This window comes from Caretta caretta, chromosome 12, assembly GCF_965140235.1.
Source record: "Caretta caretta isolate rCarCar2 chromosome 12, rCarCar1.hap1, whole genome shotgun sequence".
Taxonomy (NCBI): domain Eukaryota; kingdom Metazoa; phylum Chordata; order Testudines; family Cheloniidae; genus Caretta; species Caretta caretta.
In genome coordinates, this window is record NC_134217.1 from 30,987,441 (window position 1) to 31,013,155 (window position 25,715).

General features: G+C 43.2%; 1 protein-coding gene across 2 annotated transcripts in view; it reads left to right on the forward strand.

The window, feature by feature from the left end:
• The first annotated feature begins 840 nt into the window (after positions 1-840).
• The window catches only part of LOC125620842 (uncharacterized), a 34,594-nt gene continuing 9,719 nt past the window's right edge, over positions 841-25,715 (forward strand). The window contains exons 1-3 of one of the 2 annotated variants that reach the window (XM_048817036.2): positions 844-2,037; positions 9,418-9,594; positions 13,041-13,247. In XM_048817036.2, coding sequence (XP_048672993.1) covers positions 1,582-2,037; positions 9,418-9,594; positions 13,041-13,247 — 840 coding nt within the window. In that variant the 5' untranslated portion in view covers positions 844-1,581. Of the gene's footprint in view, positions 2,038-9,417; positions 9,595-13,040; positions 13,248-25,715 lie in introns of both variants that reach the window. The other variant, XM_048817037.2, reaches the window with a different exon arrangement.

Consider the following 25,715-nt stretch of genomic DNA (forward strand, 5'->3'; position numbering starts at 1 on the left):
CCCGGTGCATCTAGCAAACACCATGCTGGCTCGGTGATCCACCCTACAGATTTCAGAGTAACAGCCGTGTTAGTCTGTATTCGCAAAAAGAAAAGGAGTACTTGTGGCACCCTACAGAAAGAGCCGGAAGCTGCACGTTTGTCTTGCTTTGCTCTTTCAGGCACGCTTCGCTTCTGCAGCTTGACAAGCTGTCACAGCAACGGATGGTGGCTTGTTTCCCTGCTGACGCCGCTTTTGAAAATCACCTTGCGCCAAGCTCATCGCTTGGAGCTCAATCTGCGCCTGCGCCCCGGCGAAAGAAACAGGCTGAGATGGATGACTCCTGTCAGCGTCTAAAGCAGCCCGCGGTCGCAGAAGAAACTCACGCTGGGGAGCGGGTAATTGCTGGATCTACTTGGATCCTGCCATACTCTGACATGTGTTCTGCCCCCCTGCTACGAAGTTGTACCCTCAACATGGAGAATCTGCCCCTAAATCTGAGTACGAGTGATTAATTTGCGGTGGGAGGGTTCAAAAACCAACCAACAAACCGAAAAAGTTGTCGGAGCCCGCGGGCTCCAGGTGCTGTCTGTACGTTTTGGTGCAGCTACTCCATCGCTTTGCAACCGGCGTCTAGATTGCTGAGTGCACTCCTAGCTGCTAAATCTGGTTTCTCCGTTTAGACAGTGAAAATGTTGCAGGATCATGATGAAAACGTGTCTTCATCGAGCAGAGTCCACAGAGCAGACCAGCGCTTTCCCAATGAGATTCGCCACTACAGCAGGCTGCAGGACAGACTCCTCCCCCCCCACCCCCCCGGACGGCAGAGCAGCTTCACTTGTGTTTTTTAGAGTGTATACTTTGGAGCCAACAATTGCCAGGGAGGAGCCAGATCCAGCCAGGGGCCGGGTCTGGGTTTTTTCAGTGTTAATGTGCGGGGATGTGTCAGGGTCTAGAATTGGGGAGGGAGGGAGGAAGCGAGACTGTCTTTATTTAGATATTAGAAGGGGAGGGCTCGGCACCGAAACGCTGCAGCATCCCGCTACTGGCTCTGGTTTGCTTTCGCAGCCCTCCTGCTCCGGGACGCGTGGGGGCGAGGCTGGAGTTCCCTGGCGCCGCAGCAGCGGCCTGACTTGATCCTCTGGTTCTGACTGTACAGTTTCAGGGCTTGGCCCCCACAAACCGGCAGGCTCCGGGTCGATCCAGCCTGACTTTTCGCCAAAGCTCCCCGCCTACGCCAGGTCCCCCTGCCGCACTGAGAAACTGACCCCTTGGGGTAAGGGTACCACCCTGAGGTGGGACCCAAGGGAACTGGTTGGCACCGCCTCCATTGTTTATCCTGGCTGCCTAGTGGAGGAGGAGGGCCCTTGATTTCACCAGGGAACAGGAGGGGGGATAGTGCTGGGAGCCGCAGGGAATGAGGAGTAGAGGCGAACGGTGCAGCAGGGGGAGCGACCGGCGGGGCTCGGGTGCAGCAGGATCCGCCGCTGCCGGGGCGTGGGCGCCTGGGCTGGCGCTTCCCTGGGTCAGGGGGTGGGGAGCGCGGCCCGGGGGAGCCGCTCCTCTGCCCCAGCGCCGGGGTCCGCTGGCCAGGCGGGGAGCATGGAGGAGGCAGGCGGCCGCCTGGACGCGCAGTACGAGCGCCTGGCGCTGGACACGGCGCTGAGCACCCTGCTGGCCGTGCTGCTGTACGTGGCGGTGAAGGTGAGCGTGGACAGGCTCCGCCACTGGAGGGCGAGGGTCTCGGTGCTGATCGTGGGGGCTGGCCCCGCGGGGCTGACGGCCGCGCTGGTCGCTGTCCGCTCGGGCAAGGTGCTGAAGCTGACGCTGCTGGACGAGCGCTGCCGGGCAGCCCTGCTCTGCAGACCCCAGCAGATCGCCCTGCAGCCGCGCAGCGTCCGGTTCCTGCTGGCCCTGGGGGTGGATTTCGATAACATGGAGGGCTGCTGGGACAACGAGCACTTCTTCACCCGCATCGGCGTCTTCCAGGAGCACCTGCTGAGCATCCTGGAGCAGCAGAAGTACAGGCAGGAGATCCGGATCCTGCTGGGCACCAAGGCAAGTCCCCGGCTCCCTGCAGTCCGCGCTGCAGCGCCGAGTTACACTGGCTCTGCCTGGGGACTAACTTCGGCTTGCCCCTTACGCCCCCTCCCCTCTGACTCCTTAGGAGGGGAGGGGGGCTAGGGCCCGACCCACTAGACTCACTGGGACCTGTTTTTGCCAATGGGGTGCAGGACTGCGCCTCTGAGGGCTAGTGAGTAAACTTGTCCCCGCCAGCTTCCCCCCGCCGCCCCAACTTCCTTCAGAAAGGGCCCGATCCTTCGATTTGGTCCCACTGAACTGGGTGAGGAGGGGGCCAGCACCTTACCGGACTGGGCCCACGGCTTGGGGGAGGGACCGCCCCTGGAGTTCTGTGTCCCAGTCGTTAGGAAGGAACTGTGCAGCAGCGCCCCCCCCCCCCCCCGCAGGAGGGAAGGGAGGGAGCATCACCAGGATGCCTCCCTTATTGGAGCAAAACACACGGAAAGAGGAAAAGGTAGAGAGGAAAGGTGTTCTGGGTGTGGAGTGCTACCTTCCTGTCTCTGAAGTGTGGGATGCCTTCTCTGGAAGAGATCGTTGGGAAATGGTTCTGGCTCCTGTGCACACTTTTTTTTTTTTTGGGGGGGGGGGGACAATGTTTTTTCTCAGAAGTTCACTTTGCAATGTTTTGAGCTTTTCATCATTTTATTTTCAAAAAAAAATGTTGGTTTCCAAATATTTTTTGGGGGGGGCGGGTTGCTTGGGTTTTTGGAGGACAGGTTTTTGACAATCACTCCCCCCATATATTTTGTTAAAAATTGACTTTCAATGGGAATTTCTACTTAGTTGAAACCCTTTTTCCATTTAAACATGATTACTGGAGTAGGTCAAAAGTTTTTATTTGTTAAGCTTCGCGGGGTACGGGCACCGGGTCCCCAGGAGGAGAAGGGGAAAGTATATATTGTTGTCAGGACAGGATTACAACTAGCTTGTTGACAAAAATAAACAAGCTTAAAAATTAATTTTTCAGGATTAACCTTTTTTAAAGTAGGACTTCTTCGATTTTGAATTACTGTAGTGTAACTGAGATCAGGGCCACCTTGTGCTAGGTGCTGTATATAATTAGAGTTTCTGCCCCAGTGAGCTTACAACTGAAACAGACAAAGGAAAGATGATATCCCCATTTTACAGATGAGGAACTGAGCTACAGAAAGATTAGTGAGTCGATGAGTGTCACACATGGAGTTTGTGACAGAGCAGGGAATAGAAACCTACATCTTGTGGGTCCCAGCCCACAGCCTTAGCCATCAGACAATCCTCAGAGCTAGCCCTGTAATGTTTAGCTAGAACTGCAGTTAATGGACAGTAACTGGCAATCTGAAACTTGTTCTGTATCTTCCTTTGTATGGTGAAAAATAGGTCAACATAATTTATTTTATTACAAGCAATCTTTATTTTTGCTATTATGTTGTTTTTAGATTCCAGGCAGCATATGTTTTCTTGATTCCAGTGTAATGAGTCAGATGACATTATGTTAAGGGTTACATTGACACACTGCCATTTCATATTTACTTCAGCATGTATGAAATTAAGTTAGTGTACATTACAGGATTAATTTAGCCAATAATGAGTTGTTGTTGTTGAACAGATCTATAAATCTAACATACTGTTAAACTAATTACCATCTTATATATTTAGTAGCGTAATCTGTCTCCGCCAGCTAAAGTAAACAGAGTGGAAAAATATAAAGATTGAAGGCACTAAACAAACTGTAGCCAGCATCTAATTAAGCAGGGAACAGATATACTGAAGGGTGACCTCAGAAGGTTCAGTTTGGATGCGAGCATAATTTAGAAAGACTGTCCAGGTTTAACAATGGAACTAGCTTTGGTTAAATGCATCCTACCCAATTGAGGATTAAGATATTCAGCTCCAGGGACCTCAGTTCAAACAAGCTTGATCTCCTCTCTTATCCCCTGTGGACAAATACAACTAAACACATGCACAACCCACCACATACATTAGCAGAATTCAAGCATTAAGACATCTGTGCTGAAAGTGAGTCCTAGACATGAAATAGCAGGGAGTGCTGATGGTCACAATTCTAATGCATTGACAGAGCTATGTGGGGAATGCTTGCATCGCACTAGCCTATCCAATATTTGCCTAAACTCTTATTAGTCCCTCACTAAGGCCTTGATCAAGCAGAGTATTGAAACATGTGAGTAGTACCGCTGCATTCAGTGGTTAGCTCTCGATTGGGGGACTACCCATGTAAACTTAAGCAATTGCCTTGCTGGATCAAGTCCTGTACATTTTTGATACCAACCTCATTGAAATCAATCCAGTCTTTGGATCTGCCCCAATATTCCACAATTCCTATTTTGGAGAAAAATATATCCTCCCCATTCTTGTTCAATTATATTGACGGAGATGCAAAATTGTGAGCCAGTTTCAAATCAGCAGGGGAAAGTGTTCATCTTGACATCATTAAACATTGTCATTGTCCCAGTGCATGAGAGGTTCCAGACTCCTGTCTGTCACATGGGTCATCAAATGATATAAAGATTGAGAAGTAGCTGTGCCACCAGCTAGCTAAGGGGAAGAGTATGTCTTCCCTTCCCAGCTGGCTAAGAAGTTGGACCGGTCTCTGGCCATTGGAACCTACTGTTCTGAGTGGCTTGTTTTTGTCTGGAATCTTTTGTTTAGAATCAATAAAAGAAAGCCCTGAAAAAAGTGATTTGAAACTGTCACTGAGGCTATTATTCATCTTCTCTGGATAGGGGCTCGTCCACTAGTCTACAAGGGGCTATTTTATTCTCCTTGTCCATTCAAGCCTTGACCTTTATTAGACTGTAAACAAGGGTGACAATTGTGAAAGTGGCTTTGTGATATCAACACCTATCCAGGAACTGGGCTTGAGAACAAAATTGCTATCGGATTATGCTAAATTCAGCTCAGTAATGACTAAATATGAATATAGCACATTACCAATCTCTCATCATCCAATCCAACTCATGATACATTATATAAACACATCTAATAATATTTTATGTTCACACAAGGCTTTTCACTCTGTGACCTTATGAAAACAGAGTACAGATTGAAAAGAAAATTGGTCCAATCCTGGCTGGTATAAATCCGTGTAGTTCCACTGAAGTCAGCAGAACTATGCACCAGCTGAGGCTTTGATCCAGTATTGCATACTCTTTAATTTTAGAGTATTAACTCTTTGTTAATTTGCATATTAACAAACAGGAAGACTCTCTCGGTATTGGCTGTTTGTTTGTCGGACATGGGATAATTTCCAGCTAATGGGGACAAATTAAAGCATGATTAATGTTCAATTTCTTGCAATATAACAGATGAGTTTGATTTCAAACATGACGTTTTCCAAATGATAGACCTTATCCTGTCTGGTACTGAGCAAATGCAACTCACATTGTAGTCAATGCCTCTCAGTCAGGTCCGAATGTGTTGCTAGAATTCACAATTTCTTTTGAAGACCTGGTTTAAGGAGTATCCCCAGCTGCCAGATGTGGTAGCCATCAAAGAGAGCATGACACTTATGTACTGAGGGGAGCAGGCACACTAAATCATTCTCCAACATCCCTAGTAGTTGATCTATAGAATGGAATAAGCAGCAGTGCCGAAGAAATTATTTTTTGTTCTGAACACCAAATGTACATGTATGATGCACATGTTTTAAAAAAGTATAAAGGGTAGCCTACAGGGAAAGGAGGCTGGGAAAGTAAATGCTTCCTTGGAGTACTTTCTTGATAAGAAGAATGAGGTAAGGCCTCCAAGTGTTTTGTTTTTATATGCCACAATAGACTGGCTCCAACCTACCTCAAGGACTCCTCCTTTCTTCACATCCTTCCTTTCTTTTCATCTAGCACTGAGTTCCTCAACCATTCTTCTGCACAGTGTGGCCTCTTTGGAACCAAGAGTCTTCTCTTGTACAATTCCTTTTGTCTCAAATAGCCTCCCAATATCATTGACTTCATCTCACTGAAACTCTCAGATTGGGGGGGGGAACCCCAACCTCTTGTCTCTTGTACATCTCTCCCTCTCCCTTGCTGTTACTACTTTGTGGAACTGTACTAATTACTCTTAGAGCCTTCTGGCATCTGTATGAAAAAAAAAAGGCATACATATCACTATTGTACCCATATAACAAACCCTGGCCTCAGACATACATGCAGGGAAGAACCCAGGCCCTTTAGCATCAAACACAAGTCTCTACCTCTTGAACAAAAGGAGAACACCTTTAGGTGTGAGGAAGAAACACCTGGGTTGGGAGGATGGTGTATTACATGTGCTCAGGTTTCAGAGTAACAGCCATGTTAGTCTGTATTCGCAAAAAGAAAAGGAGTACTTGTGGCACCTTAGAGACTAACCAATTTATTTGAGCATAAGCTTTCATGAGCTACAGCTCACTTTATCGGACAGTATGCATCCAATGAAGTGAGCTGTAGCTCACGAAAGCTTATGCTTAAATAAATTAGTTAGTCTCTAAGGTGCCACAAGTACTCCTTTTCTTTTTACATGTGCTCAGTTGGTTTTGGAAGCTAATTCCTATTGCTGGAAAACTTCTTCATGATGACATTCAGCACATAGACAAAATTTTAGCTAAGAAATTTTATAGTCTGAAATAGTCTGGCATGTATTTAGATTGATCTTGCACTCTTGGTCATTTTATACTATTAGTTTTTTGGAGAGGCAACATGGCAGTGATTACAGAACTGAAGTGGGATCCAAGAGACCTGTAGTCTATTCTTGGCTTTGCCAGTGACCTGCTATGTGATTTGGGGCAAGTCGCTTTCCCTCTTTGAGTCTCTTGCTGTGTTTGTGTAGTGGGTAGCACAATGGGGCCTCTAGGCATGTCCATAATACTATTGTTTCTAATAATATGTTTATAATGTTTTATCTTATGAGGGGGGTAGAGAAGTAGAAGGAAAAAAAGCAAACTTCCAGCCCTGATGCAAATTTATATGTATCATGCCTAAGGTTAAGATTTTGTCACGGTTATTTTTAGTAAAAAATCAGACAGGTTGCAGGCAATAAACAAAAATTCACCGAAGCCTGCAACCTGTCCATGAATTTTACTAAAAATAACAGTGGGGAGGAGGGAGGGCTGACTACAAGGGAGACAGAAGACTAACATCCCCACCCCCCTGAGGGGGGAGGGGCACCAGCACCTGCCACAGCTGTAGTGGTGGGGTCTAAAGCTGAAGAAGTCACGGAGGTTTGTTAAAATCACAAAATCTGTGACCTCCATGACTAAATCGTATCCTTAATTGTGCCTAGTGCTGCAAAGGTAGAAATTGAGTAAAATGTTGCTTCATAATTCAGAGCAGAAACAAAGCTAATGGGAAAATTTAAGGTTATATAAGCGATAACTGCATAGCAGCAGCAGTAGTGATAGGCAATAAATGTCTCCAACTCCGAAAAACCAAAGATACAGGCTCCAGCTTTACAATCTTCTGAGATGTTTGTTCATGGGTGACTGCCTCTGTTGCTCTAGAGTTGTGGGTTTTATTTGACCATTTTCATAGTTAACATAAATAGATCATTTTAAATGTGAGCTTTATGGTGAACAAAAGATCATATATGGCAAACACAAAGATAAGACCACTGGGTTAATAACTAAGAACAGTCAAGCAAACAAAGATTCTTTTGCTACTTTCATCTTATCTGATTTGAAATTATGTACAGAGATATATCGGATCTAACTAGTGAAAGCAAGTACCAGTACTATATAATTAAGCAACAGTTCAAGCCAAACTGGCATTTCCAGTTAAGTTTGTTTGCACCCTCACCAATAAAAAGCAAGGCCAAACCATGAGTGTGTCAGTGAACTAGATGTAAGTGGGTTTATTGTTCTGAAAACTCTAACATGAAATATACAATAATTATAAGATAGTGCTCCTTGTCATAAGCTTTACGCAAGCCAGAGTGCAAAATGGGGGTGGGAGGGTGGGAAGGAGGTAGACGGGGGAACCTAAACAAAATTAATAAAATCCCTGAAAACCCTACCAAAACAAGATACAACACTGCACATGCCCCCCCCCCCCCAAGGAGGGGATGAGAGGACAAACACATGATATATGTTCTTCATAAGAACGGCCATACTGGGTCAGACCAAAGGTCCAGTATACTGTCTTCCAACAGTGGCCAATGCCAGGTGCCCCAGAGGGAATGAACAGAACAGGTCATCATCAAGTGATCTGTCCCCTGTTGCCCATTCCCAGCTTCTGGCAAACAGAAGCTAGGGACACCATCCCTTCCCATCCTGGCTAATAGTCTTGAACCCTGTTTATAGTCTTGGCCTACACAACATCCTCTGGCAAAGAGTTCCACAGGTTGACTGCGTGTTGTGTGAAAAAAATACATCCTTTTGTTTGTTTTAAACATGCTGCCTATTATTGTGGCTTAATGTGCTACTGGAAGGTGATGACTGCAGTATAGGAACCTGCAGAGAATAGACTACTTATACAGATAGGTGGTCACCAGAATGAATAGGGGTTACACAATCTAGCCCTATGTGAACAGAAAGGTGTGATGCAGCAGTATAAGTATTAAATAATCAATGGGCTAAAATATAGAAGCAAAAGTAAAGTGGTTGAATATGTCCACTTTTGGGGTCAAATTTGTGTGGTGAACTCCAGGGATTCTGGAGTTATGCCAAGGCTGAATGTTTCCCCATTATATTGGGCACATTCCCCCATTTTATTCATGATTATGCATTAAAGTGTAAATCAGAATCAGTTCTGTAAGTTCTATTGGTGTAAATTGGTTATGTTGATTTTACACCAGCAGAGGATCTGGCTAAGAGGTCTGAAGGCCGGAAGTGATTGTTCTGATGAGCTAATCCGAACTCCTGCATAACCCAGGCTATTTTTACCTCCGTTCCGCGCTCTCTTGTGAATTTATAAATCTTTCAAAATTGTTTACGGTTTTTTTTGTCTTTCATTTCATAACATTCTAAATTTTTTTTCTGTTATTTGAAACTCTTAGCTTGTGCTTTAAAGAAATAACAGTTTCAACTGATAGGTACAATTGTTAATGCTATTAAATCGGATATTGCCACAGCTACCTTATATCGAAGTTTAGTCAGATATTTCATATATGAACATCAATACAGAATTGCTTAACAATTTCAGGTGAACTAGCACAGTGGGTGCTCAGAAATACTGGCAAAACTGTCAGACGCATTAATTCTATCATTTAGAGTTGTACTTTTCCATTTACAATATATGTTTGAGAATATTGTTTGGGAACAACTGTTGTGGCTGTGTTTGATCATTATGAAATTTGTTTGAAGGACAGCTCTAAAAACCCCTTAGGCCACAATACTGTGTTTTACTGTAATAGGTCGACATACAACATTCACGGTCAACTCTCCTTTTCTTTCAGTTCTCAGATGACTTTATAAGGAAGAGTTTAGCCTCTGAGTGGCCAAAAATAATTGTGATAGCAGATGGATCCTGTGGAGAATCAAGCTCAGTTCTCGGAATCAGTCCAGATTACATTGTGGAATCCTGTAATGCTTATGGAGCAAATGCAGCTATTGAGAGGCCTGATCAGAGGCAGGTAATGAGAAGAACACTCTTTGCTATCAGTTATTTACTCCCATCTGCTGTATGATGCTCTATACTATAGAAATAAATAGGGGATTTAAGGGCTTTTATGCTGCCATTTGACATTTCCTTACTTTCCTAGAGTTTGCTTGCAAAGTATTTTTCCCACTGAGTTAAATAGGTCACACTTTATATTCTGGGGTATATTTTAAAAGGCTTTTATAAAGGGTGAATAAATGATTGATAGATGTTCTAAACATGTTACAGACACATGAGAAGTATGTGTTGTAGATAGTTCTAAGTAGATTGGTAGAAGGTCTTACGGTTATAAGCAACTTACTGACCAGTTGGGCCCTGTAACAACTGAATAATCCTGTATTAAAACATGTATATTAATCATTCCTTACCTCCATCAATACCTTATGTAAGGTTATGAATGTTACATAACGGATAACATGTTTTTGCTATTATTTTGTTGCCTGAGTTCAAATTAATTTATTTTCAATATTAAGAAAAATAGACAACCCCAACAGCTTCATATTCAACTTTCTTGGCAAATACAGTAAGTAGGGCTGAACAAAATTACATAAAGGAACAGCTGATTAGAGAAAATGATTACCATGTGCAGTGGATCGTTTGACTGCTAGAATATTAAGGGAAGATGACAAGAATAGACACATTGCACACTATGCCAGTTGCCTTTTCCATGCATTGCTTATTAGTATTGCTGTGTTAATCCCGTCATCCTTTGAGAGGAAAGAAACAAGCCGTGGATGAATAGGAAGGGAAATGTCAAGCTTTATCAAGGCTCAGGAGATGGTGTTCATTATCCAGGGACAAAGACTCCGAGAAGAGAGCTCATAGGTAGGCTGAGCATAATTCAATTTTTTTATAATTGCAATAAATACCAATGTTTGTTTTTAAGCATTTTTAAAATTTCTATCTATATACATTTCACAGTTGTGGGAAATTTTGGTGAGCTCAAACAATCTGGGGAGTGATACCATTTTATTGACATCAAGAGTAAAAAAATAAAGCTTTATAACTATAAAAACACAAATTGTCAACCTCACGTGTCAAACAATACAAAGTACTGTAAACATCCTTAAATCAAACTTTAAGTTCTCAAGCAGCATTATTTTTACTCTGCCTATCTGTAAACTTCAATTATTATCGATGGAAATATTTTTTCAGCGGTTTGTGTGTTTGGTGAAATCGACATTTACCAACTAACAAAAATAGAATCCTTCCAAGCGCACTCATAAATCACAAGAACTTTAACCCTCACAGGCACTTTTTTTGTTGTTGTTCTTCCATAACCTTACAAATATTGCATGGGCCTGATTTTCAGATTGACTTTGAAGAGAATTTGCAGTGCTTAGCATCTCTGGAAATCAGGCTGCATGTGTGCAGAAATAACTAGCATTCTAAGCATACTACCAAAATGTCTCTGGGCTGCTCCCAATACTTCTGGAATGTTTTAGTACCAAAAAAGAAGCCAAGGAGGGACTCTAAGTTAACCTATTTGTTCGCATTAGGGTAGCATCTGCAAAGTGGTCCTCACACAAACTGCCCCAAAGAGCATACAGTTGTTTTTTTAAGTTAGTTGCGGTTAACTTGCGTGATTGATCGACAGCCCTAATTTAATCTTTAGGTAACAGATTCCTGTCTAATACAATTGGTAGTGACTGGAAGTCATTATTGTTTGTTACATCTGACTTGCTGGCTTGTGAAATGAGTTTTGGCCCAGATCTGCACTCATTTACACGCTCATTTAAGAACATGAGCAGTCCATTGACATCCTCTGCACTTCCTATTCTGCACCCCTGTCACCAACTCTAGACATCAGTAGAGAACCATAGACTGGAGGGAAGGATTTGGCCTCAAGCCTTTTTCCATCTTTCTTTTTGACGAGGAAGGGAGAGTTATGGTGATAATTCATGTGTAAGACAAGGGCTGAGAAGATATAGAAAAATACCTAGCGACGTGAGCAATGTCATGATGAGAAATAAAGAAGCGATTTTACCCAACATCAACAACTAGTGGACAGTTAGGATAAGAAAAAAAGTCTTTAGTAGTGAAGTATTTAAATAATTTTCCACAGGAGTAGAAAACAACCATATTTAAACTAGCAATAAGCAGTAAGAATCTCCATAGGGATTTATCTATAATGTTTCTATAGTGCTAGAGTGGGGCAGACCTTTATAGGGGTGTCCAGAAGAGCGTGGAACATACAGGGAGGCTCCACATCTGGATTTCTCCCCAGAGCCCCAAAGGGGCTGAAAGAAAGCCATGCCGTGGTCTCCAGTTCTCCTCTCACTAGCCCATGCCACACTGGATTTGGCCACACTGAGATGGCGCAGACTACATCAGCCTTTACTTACCCACCTTAACAAATACTCTACACTTGTGAGTAAAGGCTGAAGAATCTGGTGCTGTAGTAGCAAGCTGAAATATATGGAACAAAGACTGGCTATTTGACAAAACTGGCTCTGTCGAACTGTCTCAAGTGACGATAGTCTCAACACAAGCAGAACTTATTTTTTCTTTGCATTATTATGTGGGACAAATTGTGATGTATCTGGGTCCTGCAGATCAATGGATTTGTCTTTGAATGTGAAATTAATTTCCTGTACATGTATAGTGTAAGATGTGTATGTTTGTAATTTACGATTGACACAAGTCACGCAGGAATTTTGTGGTCTCTCTTCCTCTCCCCTCTCCCCCCAGCAAAAGTGCCTAGGCAGCTTCAAATAACTGTCTGCCTTATAAATTATAAACCTGTTCAGTTAATTAAAAGTTACAATTAACTTTGCATTTTATGTGATGTCCAGAGAGATTTTTCCTTTTCTGAGGCAGTTAATTTCTAATAACACACAAGGCCCACCCCTGCAGCATTACTGAAAAATTCTCTAATAATAATTTGCCCTTATGCATTCACAAAAGAATAAAGTATCATTATCCCCATTAACAGATGGGGAAACTGAGGCACAGAGGGGTTTAGTGGCCTGCACAAGATCACACAACAAGGCAATGTCAGAATCAAAAGTAGAATCAAGTTCCTTGATCTCATGACTGAACCAGTGCCCAGTCCACCGGACTATGCTGTGTTCCTGTGGAAAAGGCAGTTTGCTTTTAATGTTCTTAATGCAAGTTCATTGCGCTGAAAACACAATATACTAGTATCCCAGAGGTGTTCTTTTCTCACCCTTCAGCATGAAGAAAAACCATCTAGCACAACATTGGAAGGAAATGAAATGGCAATGCAAATGCATGGGGTAACTTTCTGAATTCTTCTTATCTGGAAACAAAACCTCACTCTCTAAATATTTGATTCATTGCAAGGCATCCTATGTGAGGGTCATCAGGTAGAATCTGTTAAATGAATACATTAGTTAGATTAGCCCTTAATTATATTCCACACGCCCCCCCCCTTTTCTTTTTTTTTGCACTTTATAGGTGCCAACTCCAGAGATCCGTGCTCACAGTCTATATTTTGATCTTTCTGCTTATGGAATGGATATATCTTCCACGGGTAAGGAATCTCTGAAGCCAGGATTTCATCTGAAAATCTATGGGACATTCCGTAATCGATACATGGCTTTGGCATGTCCAGCTTCTGATTCCAAAGTTGTTAGATTCCTACGGCATACTCTCAATTCCTCAGTGAGTATTCAGAACTATCGCTTTTCAAAGGCCAGGAAACTCTCTCTTTGAGAAGAGTATTATGTTACAATGTTTTTAAATTTGGTAACACCGAGCAAAATTATGCAGCCCTTTATTCAAGTAAAACTTTCATTTATGTCAACTGGCGTTTTGTTCAGTTGCAGAAAATTGGCCCAAATATATATGATTGGAGGCACACGTTCTTGGTTTGAGCCACTATGTAAAGAGTTGAGGTTCCAGTCGCATTGACTGGACACTCAGTTAAAGCGGCATCTTTCTCATGAGCAATATGGGAAACAATCTTTACCTGAAAAGAAAAGGAGTACTTGTGGCACCTTAGAGACTAACCAATTTATTTGAGCATAAGCTTTCGTGAGCTACAGCTCACTTCATCGGATGCATACCGTGGAAACTGCAGCAGACTTTATATACACACAGAGAATATGAAACAATACCTCCTCCCACCCCACGCTCCTGCTGGTAATAGCTTATCAAAAGTGATCATCAAGTTGGGCCATTTCCAGCACAAATCCAGGTTTTCTCACCCTCCACCCCCCCACACAAATTCACTCTCTTGCTGGTGATAGCCCATCCAAAGTGACAACTCTCTACACAATCTTTACCTGGGTACCTAAGGTATGTCTACACTACAGCTGGGAATGTGCCTCCTAGCCCAGGTAGACAGACACATGATAGCTCTGCTCTAGCATGCCAAAAATAGCAGTGTGAACATTGTGACATGGGCTAGCCACCTGAATAAGGACCCAGGGGAGCAGGCTGGCTTGTACTCTAAAGGCTAGCTTGCACCAACGCCTGCACCGCAGCGTCCATACTGCTAGCTCAAGTAGAGTTAGCGTGTCTGTCTACGTGGGCTGGGAGGCATGGTTCCAGCTGCAGTGTAGATATACCCTAAGTCAGCTAAGGTTCAGGATCCATCAGCGCTGCTTCTCTTTAAGGCCGTGAGAGACTGTCGCTCTTCAGAAATATTCAATGTTTTTTTGAGATTTTTGTGTGTATCTCCTTATGTCGGAGTGCTGGAAGCGAGCACTGGAGCCAGCATTGTGATCACTTCAGCATCAGTCAGCTCCCCAGGAAAAAGCTGGTTCGGGATATGCAAGCTAATTAGCAGAATAGACTGGGAGGGCCGATAAACCAATTAGCCCACCAGCTGTGGGGGATATAAAAGACACAGGAAGGAAGTGGGAGGAGTGAGGACCCAGGCTAGCTGTGTGGAGCGTTTTCAGACAGCTCAAGAAATGGAGATCTGTATTAGCCCTTTCCCACAGGGCCAAGGAAGAACCATAGAGAAGCACTAGAAATACTGCTGCACGGAACCGTCTTGGTGTTTGGTGATGGGAATGTAAATAAATAACACAAAGTTGTCACTGACTCCAGAAACCTTTCAAGCTCTGTCCAGTATGTGAGAATGGTGATGGAGCCTGCCCCATTACACTCCTAACAGCAGAGCTGGTGTGAATGCTGTCAGGGAAGTTTTTGTTGTTTCATCAAAGCTGAAATGGTTTGTGAAGATGCATCCATTCGGAGGAAGTTTTTGTTGGGAAGGTTTCTGAGGTCCACAGTGGAGTCTCTGGTCACTTCCACAGACACACCTTTTCAGCACAAAGCCTTTTAACACCCCCACCCCTCCACAAATTTTTTTTTCCATTTCTCATGAAAACAAAACAAACTTCAAAACCTCAAAAAGCTGTCCCAAAACTCAATTGTCATTCTTTGGCTAACTCTACCTATTAGCATTAATGAGGTTTATCCATGTGAATCCCACAGCAACTGATGGGAACATACATGTTAGGGGCAAGATTGAGCCATTTGGCTCAATCCTGAGTAAGGGGTGGTGAGAAGTTGTGTTGCAGAGTCACAATTCCTCCTGTTACGGCTTTGCTCTGGTGGTGGTGAGGGTAACTTACTACTATGCTCTTTTCCAGGGTGTAGCATATTCCTACTGCACTACCAGCTTATTTCTACTGCAGTCAGCCAGGTCTGCTGGCTAGTGCATTGGGGAAGATGGAGTCTTAGCTCTCCTGTTCCCATATCAGGTGCTTAACTCCTGCTCTCCTCCTTGTGCCCAGATCCCCAATCCAAGAAAGTCCTACATGAATATAATATGTGGGCTTCTTACTCACCCCCATAGCTGTGTAGGGTCAAGACTCAATCGAACTATTAATAAAGGAGGAAATCAAACTGAGCTCACAAAAATTCACACTTGTTATCAGAGTCCAGCATATACTGTGAAAAACATGCAGCAACCTGGCCTTTAGTCAGTGCTGAATTTGTAATGAAGAAATGCTGGGGCTCAAGCAATTATTTTACTTTTAAAATTGGCGCAGCAAGCCTTGATGCAAATTACTCACTGACATTAGCGAGTAGGAATGAGCTCTGTTTTTTTCCACTGTCATGTCTAACGTTTTTAAGCCTTTAGAACATGAAGTATTGCAGAAGAAGTCGGTGTGAGTACCATGCCTAGTGCAGGAACACAAGTGCGTGCTGAAGGTTTTATTAACAGGTTTTCAGAGATCATACCACCAGAGATCCAGTCAACATGAAGCTTTTACAAGTTTAAGCACAGATTTAAAATGCTGGACTCCATTCAACTAGGGAATGGAGGTTCCTGCGTATACATAAGTTGTGCCAAGAAAAGCAATTGAAATGTGAGTAATGAGGGCACATTGTTAACCACTATTCTTCAGAGATCTATTTTTCATGTTAAAAGGCTGGGTAAGTGCAGCCTTTTTTGGGTGTAGCTTTCCCCTTCAATCTCTCTTGAAAAACAAACTCCGGTTCAGATTCAGTGAGAGAAATTAAAGCATCAGTGCAAGCATCTTGTGGAACAAGGGCCAGATTTTCAAGAAAATCATTCCTAGAGCTGGGTGGAATTTTCAGCAAAAAATGTAGTCGGTGACACCAAATTATTTTGTGAATTAATGTTGACTTCACCAAATTGTTCTAGATTTAAAAAAAAAATCCAAACAATTGATTTAGATTTTGGTTCAAAATTTCTTATTAAATTTTATTAACAATCAAATTGTTTTAAAAATGGTCAAAATTAAAAGAAAACGGTGGGTGGCATTTTGGAATGGCAAGCAAACGAAAAATCTTGTTTGTCCAGCTCTACTTATGACCAGATTTTTTTCAAGTGCTCAGCACCCACAATCAAAGTTTCAAAAGCATGCAGTACCCAACACCTTGAGCCTCTCTGAAAATCCAGTCCTATGTGGACACATCGTTCAGTGAGAAGTTTGTAATCTGCTTTTCTGGCTCCTGTATTGTATCTGAAATTAAACACAATTTAACTTTAACATACATTTCCATAACTTCTTGTGGTCTCACTGGATCAGCTTAACACCCCATTAGCAGGCTAAGCAAATGCACCAACTTTTTAAATTTGTTGATGGTGATACAAAATTGATGGAGCATGCAATTGATCTAATATAACTAGCCTTTACTAACGTGTTTGATAGTGTCTCATTAAGCTTTATTTGAAACCAGTTCGAATTGTTTTTGAATCAGAATCAAAAACTGGCCAAAAGACCATAAACAAGAGGCAATAAACAACGAAGTAGCCGCCAGTGGAATGCTTCAGGGACAGGTGTTCAGACCAGTGCTATTAAATATTTTTATTCAAGTGGCAATTTAAGGTTAAGGCTGAGCCTCTGGGGTACATTTCCAGTTCTACAAGGGTGAAGCCCATTGACTTTAAAAGGACCTGGTTGATATCTTAAACAATACTTGACAATCTAGGGGCCTAAAATTAACCCATGCTGCTGTGCTTTTCCCCCCAGTTGCATGATTTAAGGATACTATGCTAATCTATCGAGGTTATAATATGACAACCAGCCACACGGTATCTGAGCACCATCTGAGGGTGGTTTGACCATGATTCGGTTACAAATGGCAATTGCATAAAGGTCTTCATGGTGTACTTTGTCTCAGAAGTTCAAGGGTGATATGAACAGCATGTCCCTTCTTTCAGTTTGTCACCTTTTATACAGACTTAGAGACATGTCTAAAATGCTCAACACCGTCACGTGTCCAAGCATCTGAACATTCTACACTCATTAAATAAAACTTGTTTTAAAGATGCTTTATCAAAGAGGTTGCTATGCTGTTATACAAGTGGGTGTTTGTAACACGTACATCCCCAGGGTCTTGTTAGTGAGAGAAAGAGGATTGCAGCCAGAAGACGTGATATGCATCACTCAGATGGCACAAGAAGCAGGAGGTTGGAGTCAGAGACAGAGTGGAGGAAAAGAGAGGCAAGGGGTTTTTGTTCAGCTTTTTTTTTTTTTTTTTTTATAAAAAAGCCCTACTTAATGTACAGTCTGCCTTTCAGCCAAAAGAACCTCTGTTGGGCATTTCACAGAAGGGCTTATGATCCTCCTCTATTTAACTTGCCCAAATTGCTTAACACAAAAGGCCTGATTCTGATCTCACTCTTAGTAGTGTAAATCAGGAACAAGGGTAAAGCCACCACTGAAGTAAATTTTCACCAGTATAAATGACATCCAGAATTGGGCCCAAGATTCTTCCAAACCAAATACAGTAGCTCCCCACTTAACGTTGTTTCGATCTTACGTCCCTGCTCCATTACAGAACATACTCATTTAAAGTTGTGCAATGCTCTGCTATAATGTCGTTTGGCTGCCTGCTTTGTTCACAGCTGGCAGCCCCCCTATCAGCTCCTCTATGTCCCGTCCCCCCTAGCGCCTCCCACCCACCAGTGGACCCCACGGATCAGTGCCTTCTTCCTGCCCGCAGTACTCAGCTGGTTTGCGGCGTGCAGGAGGCAGGGGAACGAGGGGGAGCCTGCACTCAGCGTCCTCACTCCTTCCCCCCCTCCTGCCCCGCAAACACTGCAAACCAGCTGATTGTTGTGGGCAGGGGGGAGGAGTGAAGTGGAGGTGGTGGGAAGAGGCAGGTTAAAGGTGTTAAAGGTGGGGACTTGGGGGAAGGAGTGGAGTGGGAGGGCCAAAGGTTGAGCCCCCTGCCCCCGGTGCTTGCACAATAGAGGAAGCTGCTGCTGCACAATGTGCTTCTCTTAGCCTATGGCACCTTTGGCCTCCTTGCCTGCCTCATTGTCTGCAGTGCCAGTGGGCTGCACCTGTGTGGGGTAAGGCGGGGGGCACCTCCCATGGCTTCACACTCAGCAATGATTGTAGTATTAAATTGTTTCTTTAAAATTGTTTAAAACTTATTACTGCAGTAAATTGCTTGTTTAAAATGTATATAATGCCTTTTTTGTTTGGCAATCTTTTTTCCCCCTGGAAGTTAACCCCCACATTTACATTAATTCTTATGGGGAAATTGGATTCGCTTAACATAGTTTTGCTTAAAGTCACATTTTTCAGGAACATAACTACAACATTAAGTGAGGAGTTACTGTATTTTGTTAGTGCAATCCATATTAAACGTACAGTATAGAGTGCAATCATTCTGAAAATGTACAGATTAGATTGGCTGATTTTTGTTCTTGGTGGTTTTGGTTTGGTTTGGTTTTTTCCCCTTTCTCTGCAGCATGGGGTACAGGTCACTTGCAGGTTTAAACTAGAGTAAATGGTGGATGGATTCTCTGTAACTTGAAGTCTTTAAATCATATTTTGAGGACTCAGTAACTCAGCCAAAGGTGAGGGGTCTATTACAGGAGTGGGTGGATGAGTTTCTATGGCCTGCAATGTGCAGGAAGTCAGACTAAATAATCATGATGGTCCCTTCTGGCCTTAAAGTCTGACTACTCTGAGTAGGCACAACTAATCCTTCTATGACAGGTTTCATAGTAACAGCTGTGTTAGTCTGTATTCGCAAAAAGAAAAGGAGTACTTGTGGCACCTTAGAGACTAACCAATTTATTTGAGCATGAGCTTTCGTGAGCTACAGCTCACTTCATCGGATGCATACCGTGGAAACTGCAGCAGACATTATATACACACAGAGATCATGAAACAATACCTCCTCCCACCCCACTGTCCTGCTGGTAATAGCTTATCTAAAGTGATCACCAAGTTGGGCCATTTCCAGCACAAATCCAGGTTTTCTCACCCTCCGCCCCCCCCACACACAAACTCACTCTCCTGCTGGTAGTAGCCCATCCAAAGTGACAACTCTCTTCACAATGTGTATGATAAACAAGGTGGGCCATTTCCTGCACAAATCCAGGTTCCCTCACCCCCCTCCAAAAACCACACACATAAACTCACTCTCCTGCTGGTAACAGCTTATCCAAAGTGACCACTCTCCCTACAATGTGCATGGTAATCTAGGTGAGCCATTTCCAGCACAAATCCAGGCTTTCTCACCCCCCCCCCCTTTTTTTTTCCCGGGGACGGACACACACACACACACACACAAACTTACTCTCCTGCTGGCAATAGCTCATCCAAACTGACCACTCTCCAAGTTTAAATCCAAGTTTAACCAGAACAGTCTGTGGGGGGGGGGGTAGGAAAAAACAAGGGGAAATAGGCTACCTTGCATAATGACTTAGCCACTCCCAGTCTCTATTTAAGCCTAAATTAATAGAATCCAATTTGCAAATGAATTCCAATTCAGCAGTTTCTCGCTGGAGTCTGGATTTGAAGTTTTTTTGTTTTAAGATAGCGACCTTCATGTCTGTGATTGCGTGACCAGAGAGATTGAAGTGTTCTCCGACTGGTTTATGAATGTTATAATTCTTGACATCTGATTTGTGTCCATTTATTCTTTTACGTAGAGACTGTCCAGTTTGACCAATGTAAATGGCAGAGGGGCATTGCTGGCACATGATGGCATATATCACATTGGTGGATGTGCAGGTGAACGAGCCTCTGATAGTGTGGCTGATGTTATTAGGCCCTGTGATGGTGTCCCCTGAATAGATATGTGGGCACAGTTGGCAACGGGCTTTGTTGCAAGGATAAGTTCCTGGGTTAGTGGTTCTGTTGTGTGGTATGTGGTTGTTGGTGAGTATTTGCTTCAGGTTGCGGGGTTGTCTGTAGGCAAGGACTGGCCTGTCTCCCAAGATTTGTGAGAGTGTTGGGTCATCCTTCAGGATAGGTTGTAGATCCTTAATAATGCGTTGGAGGGGTTTTAGTTGGGGGCTGAAGGTGACGGCTAGTGGCGTTCTGTTATTTTCTTTGTTAGGCCTGTCCTGTAGTAGGTGACTTCTGGGAACTCTTCTGGCTCTATCAATTTGTTTCTTCACTTCCGCAGGTGGGTATTGTAGTTGTAAGAAAGCTTGACAGAGATCTTGTAGGTGTTTGTCTCTGTCTGAGGGGTTGGAGCAAATGCGGTTGTATCGCAGAGCTTGGCTGAAGACGATGGATCGTGTGGTGTGGTCAGGGTGAAAGCTGGAGGCATGTAGGTAGGAATAGCGGTCAGTAGGTTTCCGGTATAGGGTGGTGTTTATGTGACCATTGTTTATTAGCACTGTAGTGTCCAGGAAGTGGATCTCTTGTGTGGACTGGACCAGGCTGAGGTTGATGGTGGGATGGAAGTTGTTGAAATCATGGTGGAATTCCTCAAGGGCTTCTTTTCCATGGGTCCAGATGATGAAGATGTCATCAATATAGTGCAAGTAGAGTAGGGGCTTTAGGGGACGAGAGCTGAGGAAGCGTTGTTCTAAATCAGCCATAAAAATGTTGGCATACTGTGGGGCCATGCGGGTACCCATAGCAGTGCCGCTGATCTGAAGGTATACGTTGTCCCCAAATGTGAAATAGTTATGGGTAAGGACAAAGTCACAAAGTTCAGCCACCAGGTTAGCCGTGACATTATCGGGGATAGTGTTCTTGACGGCTTGTAGTCCATCTTTGTGTGGAATGTTGGTGTAGAGGGCTTCTACATCCATAGTGGCCAGGATGGTGTTATCAGGAAGATCACCGATGGATTGAAGTTTCCTCAGGAAGTCAGTGGTGTCTCGAAGGTAGCTGGGAGTGCTGGTAGCGTAGGGCCTGAGGAGGGATTCTACATAGCCAGACAATCCTGCTGTCAGGGTGCCAATGCCTGAGATGATGGGGCGCCCAGGATTTCCAGGTTTATGGATCTTGGGTAGTAGATAGAATATCCCAGGTCAGGGTTCCAGGGGTGTGTCTGTGCGGATTTGATCTTGTGCTTTTTCAGGAAGTTTCTTGAGCAAATGCTGTAGTTGCTTTTGGAAAGTCTCAGTGGGATCATAGGGTAATGGCTTGTAGAAAGTGGTGTTGGAGAGCTGCCAAGCAGCCTCTTGTTCATATTCCGACCTATTCATGAAGACAACAGCACCTCCTTTGTCAGCCTTTTTGATTATGATGTCAGAGTTGTTTCTGAGGCTGTGGATGGCATTGCGTTCCGCATGGCTGAGGTTATGGGGCAAGTGATGCTGCTTTTACCAGCAGGAGAGTGAGTTTGTGTATGTATGGGGGTGGGGGGGTGAGAAAACCTGGATTTGTGCTGGAAATGGCCCACCTTGATTATCATGCACATTGTGAAGAGCGTTGTCACTTTGGATGGGCTATTACCAGCAGGAGAGTGAGTTTGTGTGTGGGGGGGGCGGAGGGTGAGAAAACCTGGATTTGTGCTGGAAATGGCCCAACTTGATGATCACTTTAGATAAGTTTTATTACCAGCAGGACAGTGGGGTGGGAGGAGGTATTGTTTCATGATCTCTGTGTGTATATAATGTCTGCTGCAGTTTCCACGGTATGCATCCGATGAAGTGAGCTGTAGCTCACGAAAGCTCATGCTCAAATAAATTGGTTAGTCTCTAAGGTGTCACAAGTACTCCTTTTCTTAATCCTTCTATGTTGCAGGATCCTACTTTACTGGTAGCAGCATTACTAGTTTCTGCAGTTCCAGCATATGTTACTGGAGAAAGGAAAGATATAACAGGTGGGTGAAGGGGCAGTAGAATGAGTATTGAAAATGCACACCACAATCCTCATTTGAAATGCCTTCCTCGCAGTTTTGTTCTTTGTTCTTTCCTGTTTCTGGGGCCCTAGGTTTTATGAGCTCTGTTACTGCATGACTTATCACAGCAGTCGGCCTTTGACAAAATACAGCACTGCCCTGTTTGATATAATATATACATTAGAAGTAGTTTTCTTCACAGCAGTTTAGCAAGGATTTTTCCTTCCCTCTTTCCCCATTCACAGTATGGCTATTTGAAATGCACAGGATAGGGTTTTATTTTTATTTTGCAGAAATATTGTGCTTTCCTTTTTGAAAATTTTTTCTATATCTAAATAATACCTTTTCTTCTGCATATCATCAGTGTTTAATAGCCATACTGGTGCGTCATCTTCATAAATAGTCTTGTGCTAGGTTCCTAACCTGCCAGGATCAAGGAAATGAGCATGTGGTTACTTAGTTACCACTTAAGTGGCAATGGTCTGTTGTGCTGAGTGAATCTTAGGATAGAATGAGCCTTTTCCGAGAAGAATGCTGGAGATTGTTCTTGACAGCAAACAACTGCTTTGCAAAATGTTAGGCAGATACAGTTGCGAAGAAGATAAGATTTTGCACCAGGAAGAGATTAGAATAAATTCTAAGCTAGTTACCTTTTGTAACTGAATAATATCTTTTATCTGAACACAATGAATATCTTATAAAAGGTGGAATTATTGTTAACGGTTGACAGGAAAAACAATTCTGCAGACCTACCATCATCTAAGTAGTCTCTTATCATTTTTTGTTTACTGAACTCTTAGAATTTTTTGAATAAAATCACTATGTTCTTTGAGTGACGCAAGCATCTGCTACAAAAAGGTCAACAGTTCATTTCTATCACTTATCAGTGTATAGTGGCTTGGTAAGTATTCAAAAACCAAACCAAACCTTGCATTTAGCCTCATAGCTATGAAGATACTTTGGATGTTTGATGGGAACACTGAGCCTTGGGATGGCTCTGGGGGATTAGATTGTTGCTTTGGTGGGTGTGCATGAAAACTCTGTAGGCATGGGGGAGGCAGTTACACCTTGTGTAAAATTAATTTGGCCAATATGATGTTATGGAGGTTAAACTATATGGAAGGAATGTGCATTTTCCCAGGACGTGTGGAGTGTCTATTGGGTAAAAGGGGTAAAAGAAATGCAAATAAAACATGGTACTTCATTAAAATCCTAATAGGGCTCCAAAAGGAGCCACAATAGGTTGTGCTTTCTTTTTCAGATCTCTGTGTGTTTTGGAGCAGGAGATGAAAGTAATCAGAACTCTGGTGGAAGTAAAATGCTTCCCTTTTAAGACAGTGTCTGAGCTGCTAACAGCTTTGGGTCCAGAAGCAAGCTAGTAAGCCTCTGTGTGTAAATGCAAATTACCTAGCTGATGGGCACAAAGGAGCTGCAAATAACGAATACATCTGGTCAGCAAACAAGCTACTAGAAGACTCAGATTATGGCCCTTCAGGAAAGGGAGGTGAAAAAAACAAGTCAAGCCTGAAAATAAGAGGGACAGGTTAACCTGAAGGGGTGTGGATGTGTGTGGGTGGGTGGGGGAGGGAGATGGGAATGGGGGTAAGAAAATTGGAATCATGTTTTGCTAAAGTGGGAAATGGGAACAGGGAATGAGGGTAAGGAAGTTGGAATCATGTTTGGCTAAGGGTAGGAATGGGAACAGGGACACAGGTGTAAGGCTCTGTGGTGTCAGAGCTGGGAAGGAGGATACTAAGGAAGGAAACTGGAATCATGCTTGCTGGAAGTTCACCCCAATAAACATCGAATTGTTTGCACCTTTGGACTTCGGGTATTGTTGCTCTCTGTTCATGCAAGAAGGACCAGGGAAGTAAATGGGTGAAGGAATAAGCCCCCTAACAATGTTTTGGGCTGAATACTGTGACTAGTTAGCTTATTGTTATAAGTTGTCTGTTTTGATACCACCATTTTCTAAGATAATTGCTTTTCTATGACAATTGTTAAAATACCAATGTTGATGATAGAACTATTAATTAACCATGAATTATGAGTATAGGAAGTCAGAGCTAATTTTAGCCTTAGAAATTACGTGTGTTTTTAATCTCATTTGAGTGGTACATATTGATAAGAGTGATACATACTAGTTTTCATAAACACTGGTCATATGACAATTTTGTCCATGCCCTGAAACACGTGAACCTTTAGGAATACAATTACTCTCTATTCTTTAATCTTCATATTTACTAAAAATCAGAATGCCAGGAAGTCTGACCATTTTGGCTTATTTACCATGGTGTAGAGTAATTATCTTTTGTTCAGTTTTTTTTAATAATGCTTCTTTATGGAGAAGACGAGGGTTTATAGACTTCAAGGAAGAAGTGTGTTTTAAGGAGACAAGGCTGGACGCTTGTCAGAACAGGCTCGGAAAGGAGTTCTGGGCATACTAGGACACATGAAAGAAGACACAAATGAGATTAGGAGAAGGAAACAATGAGATCAGTTAGGCATGCATCTTGGACGGAATGGCACATAAGGATGGGTATTACTCTGTGCCACTCTAAACTCTCTACTATAAAGCCAACCATGTGACCACATAGCTTCAATAGCTTAACAGGTAATGTTACCCACTGCATGAACACCCTTTCCTCTTCCCCCAAAATGAAACAATTTAAGCGCAGTTTCAATAATTTTAGCATTCTGGCACCAGAGATTCTTCTGGACATCTTAATTATCCAAGGAATTGGTGATCAGCAGTCCAGCAAGCAGCATCAATCTCTGTATGCAAATAATCCGGTATGTGAACAGGCTCTATTAAAAACTACCAGGGAAATAGTAAATTCTTGGCTAAAGCTTCCAGGTTCTCACGGGAAAGGACTGGGGTAATGAGGAAAGCTCCTGATTGACAGCTGAATCAGGAGCTGAGGTTCTGAACACACAAGCTTTATATACCCGCCTAATTTTCAAATGTGGCTAGTGACTATGGGTTCCTGAATTTTTGGATGCCCAAGTTAAGACATTTTGATTTTCAAAGGGCAGGTGGTCAGGCTGTTGTTCTGTGTTACACTGGCAGCAGCGGTCCCACAAACAGTACTGGGAAGAGTGCAATGCACTCCAGCTCTGTCCCCATCTTATTCTAGCCATGACCTTGGCCTCCCTCCCTCTGCCCTCTACATAGAGTAAAGGTTTCCCTTTAGGGCTGCTTTGTTTTGTTTGAGCTGTGCAAAGTGGCCAGACTAAGGGCCAAGACTGGAGCCTATGGCCTTCGATATACAGTGCTTCTGGAAAAGTTAAACAGCCAAAGAAAAGTACTGGTAATCTTATTAAAAAAATCACAGAGCCTTAGATCTTTAAAATTCCACTTGTCCTTTGTGCCCCTCCCCCCCCCCCCACAAAAAAAAAAGCCTTGGTTTCTTTATTTAAAGAACTTGGGGGTTGGCCAATGGAATTTATACTATAGAGGAAGTCCTCAGATAAGCAGTTTCACAATTAATATATATTACAGAGGCAACAAATCTGCAACAACCATCCTAAATCTCAAGTGAGCCCTTGAAAGAACAAAAGTTTTGTCTGCATTTAACCAGTAACTTCTGCTCT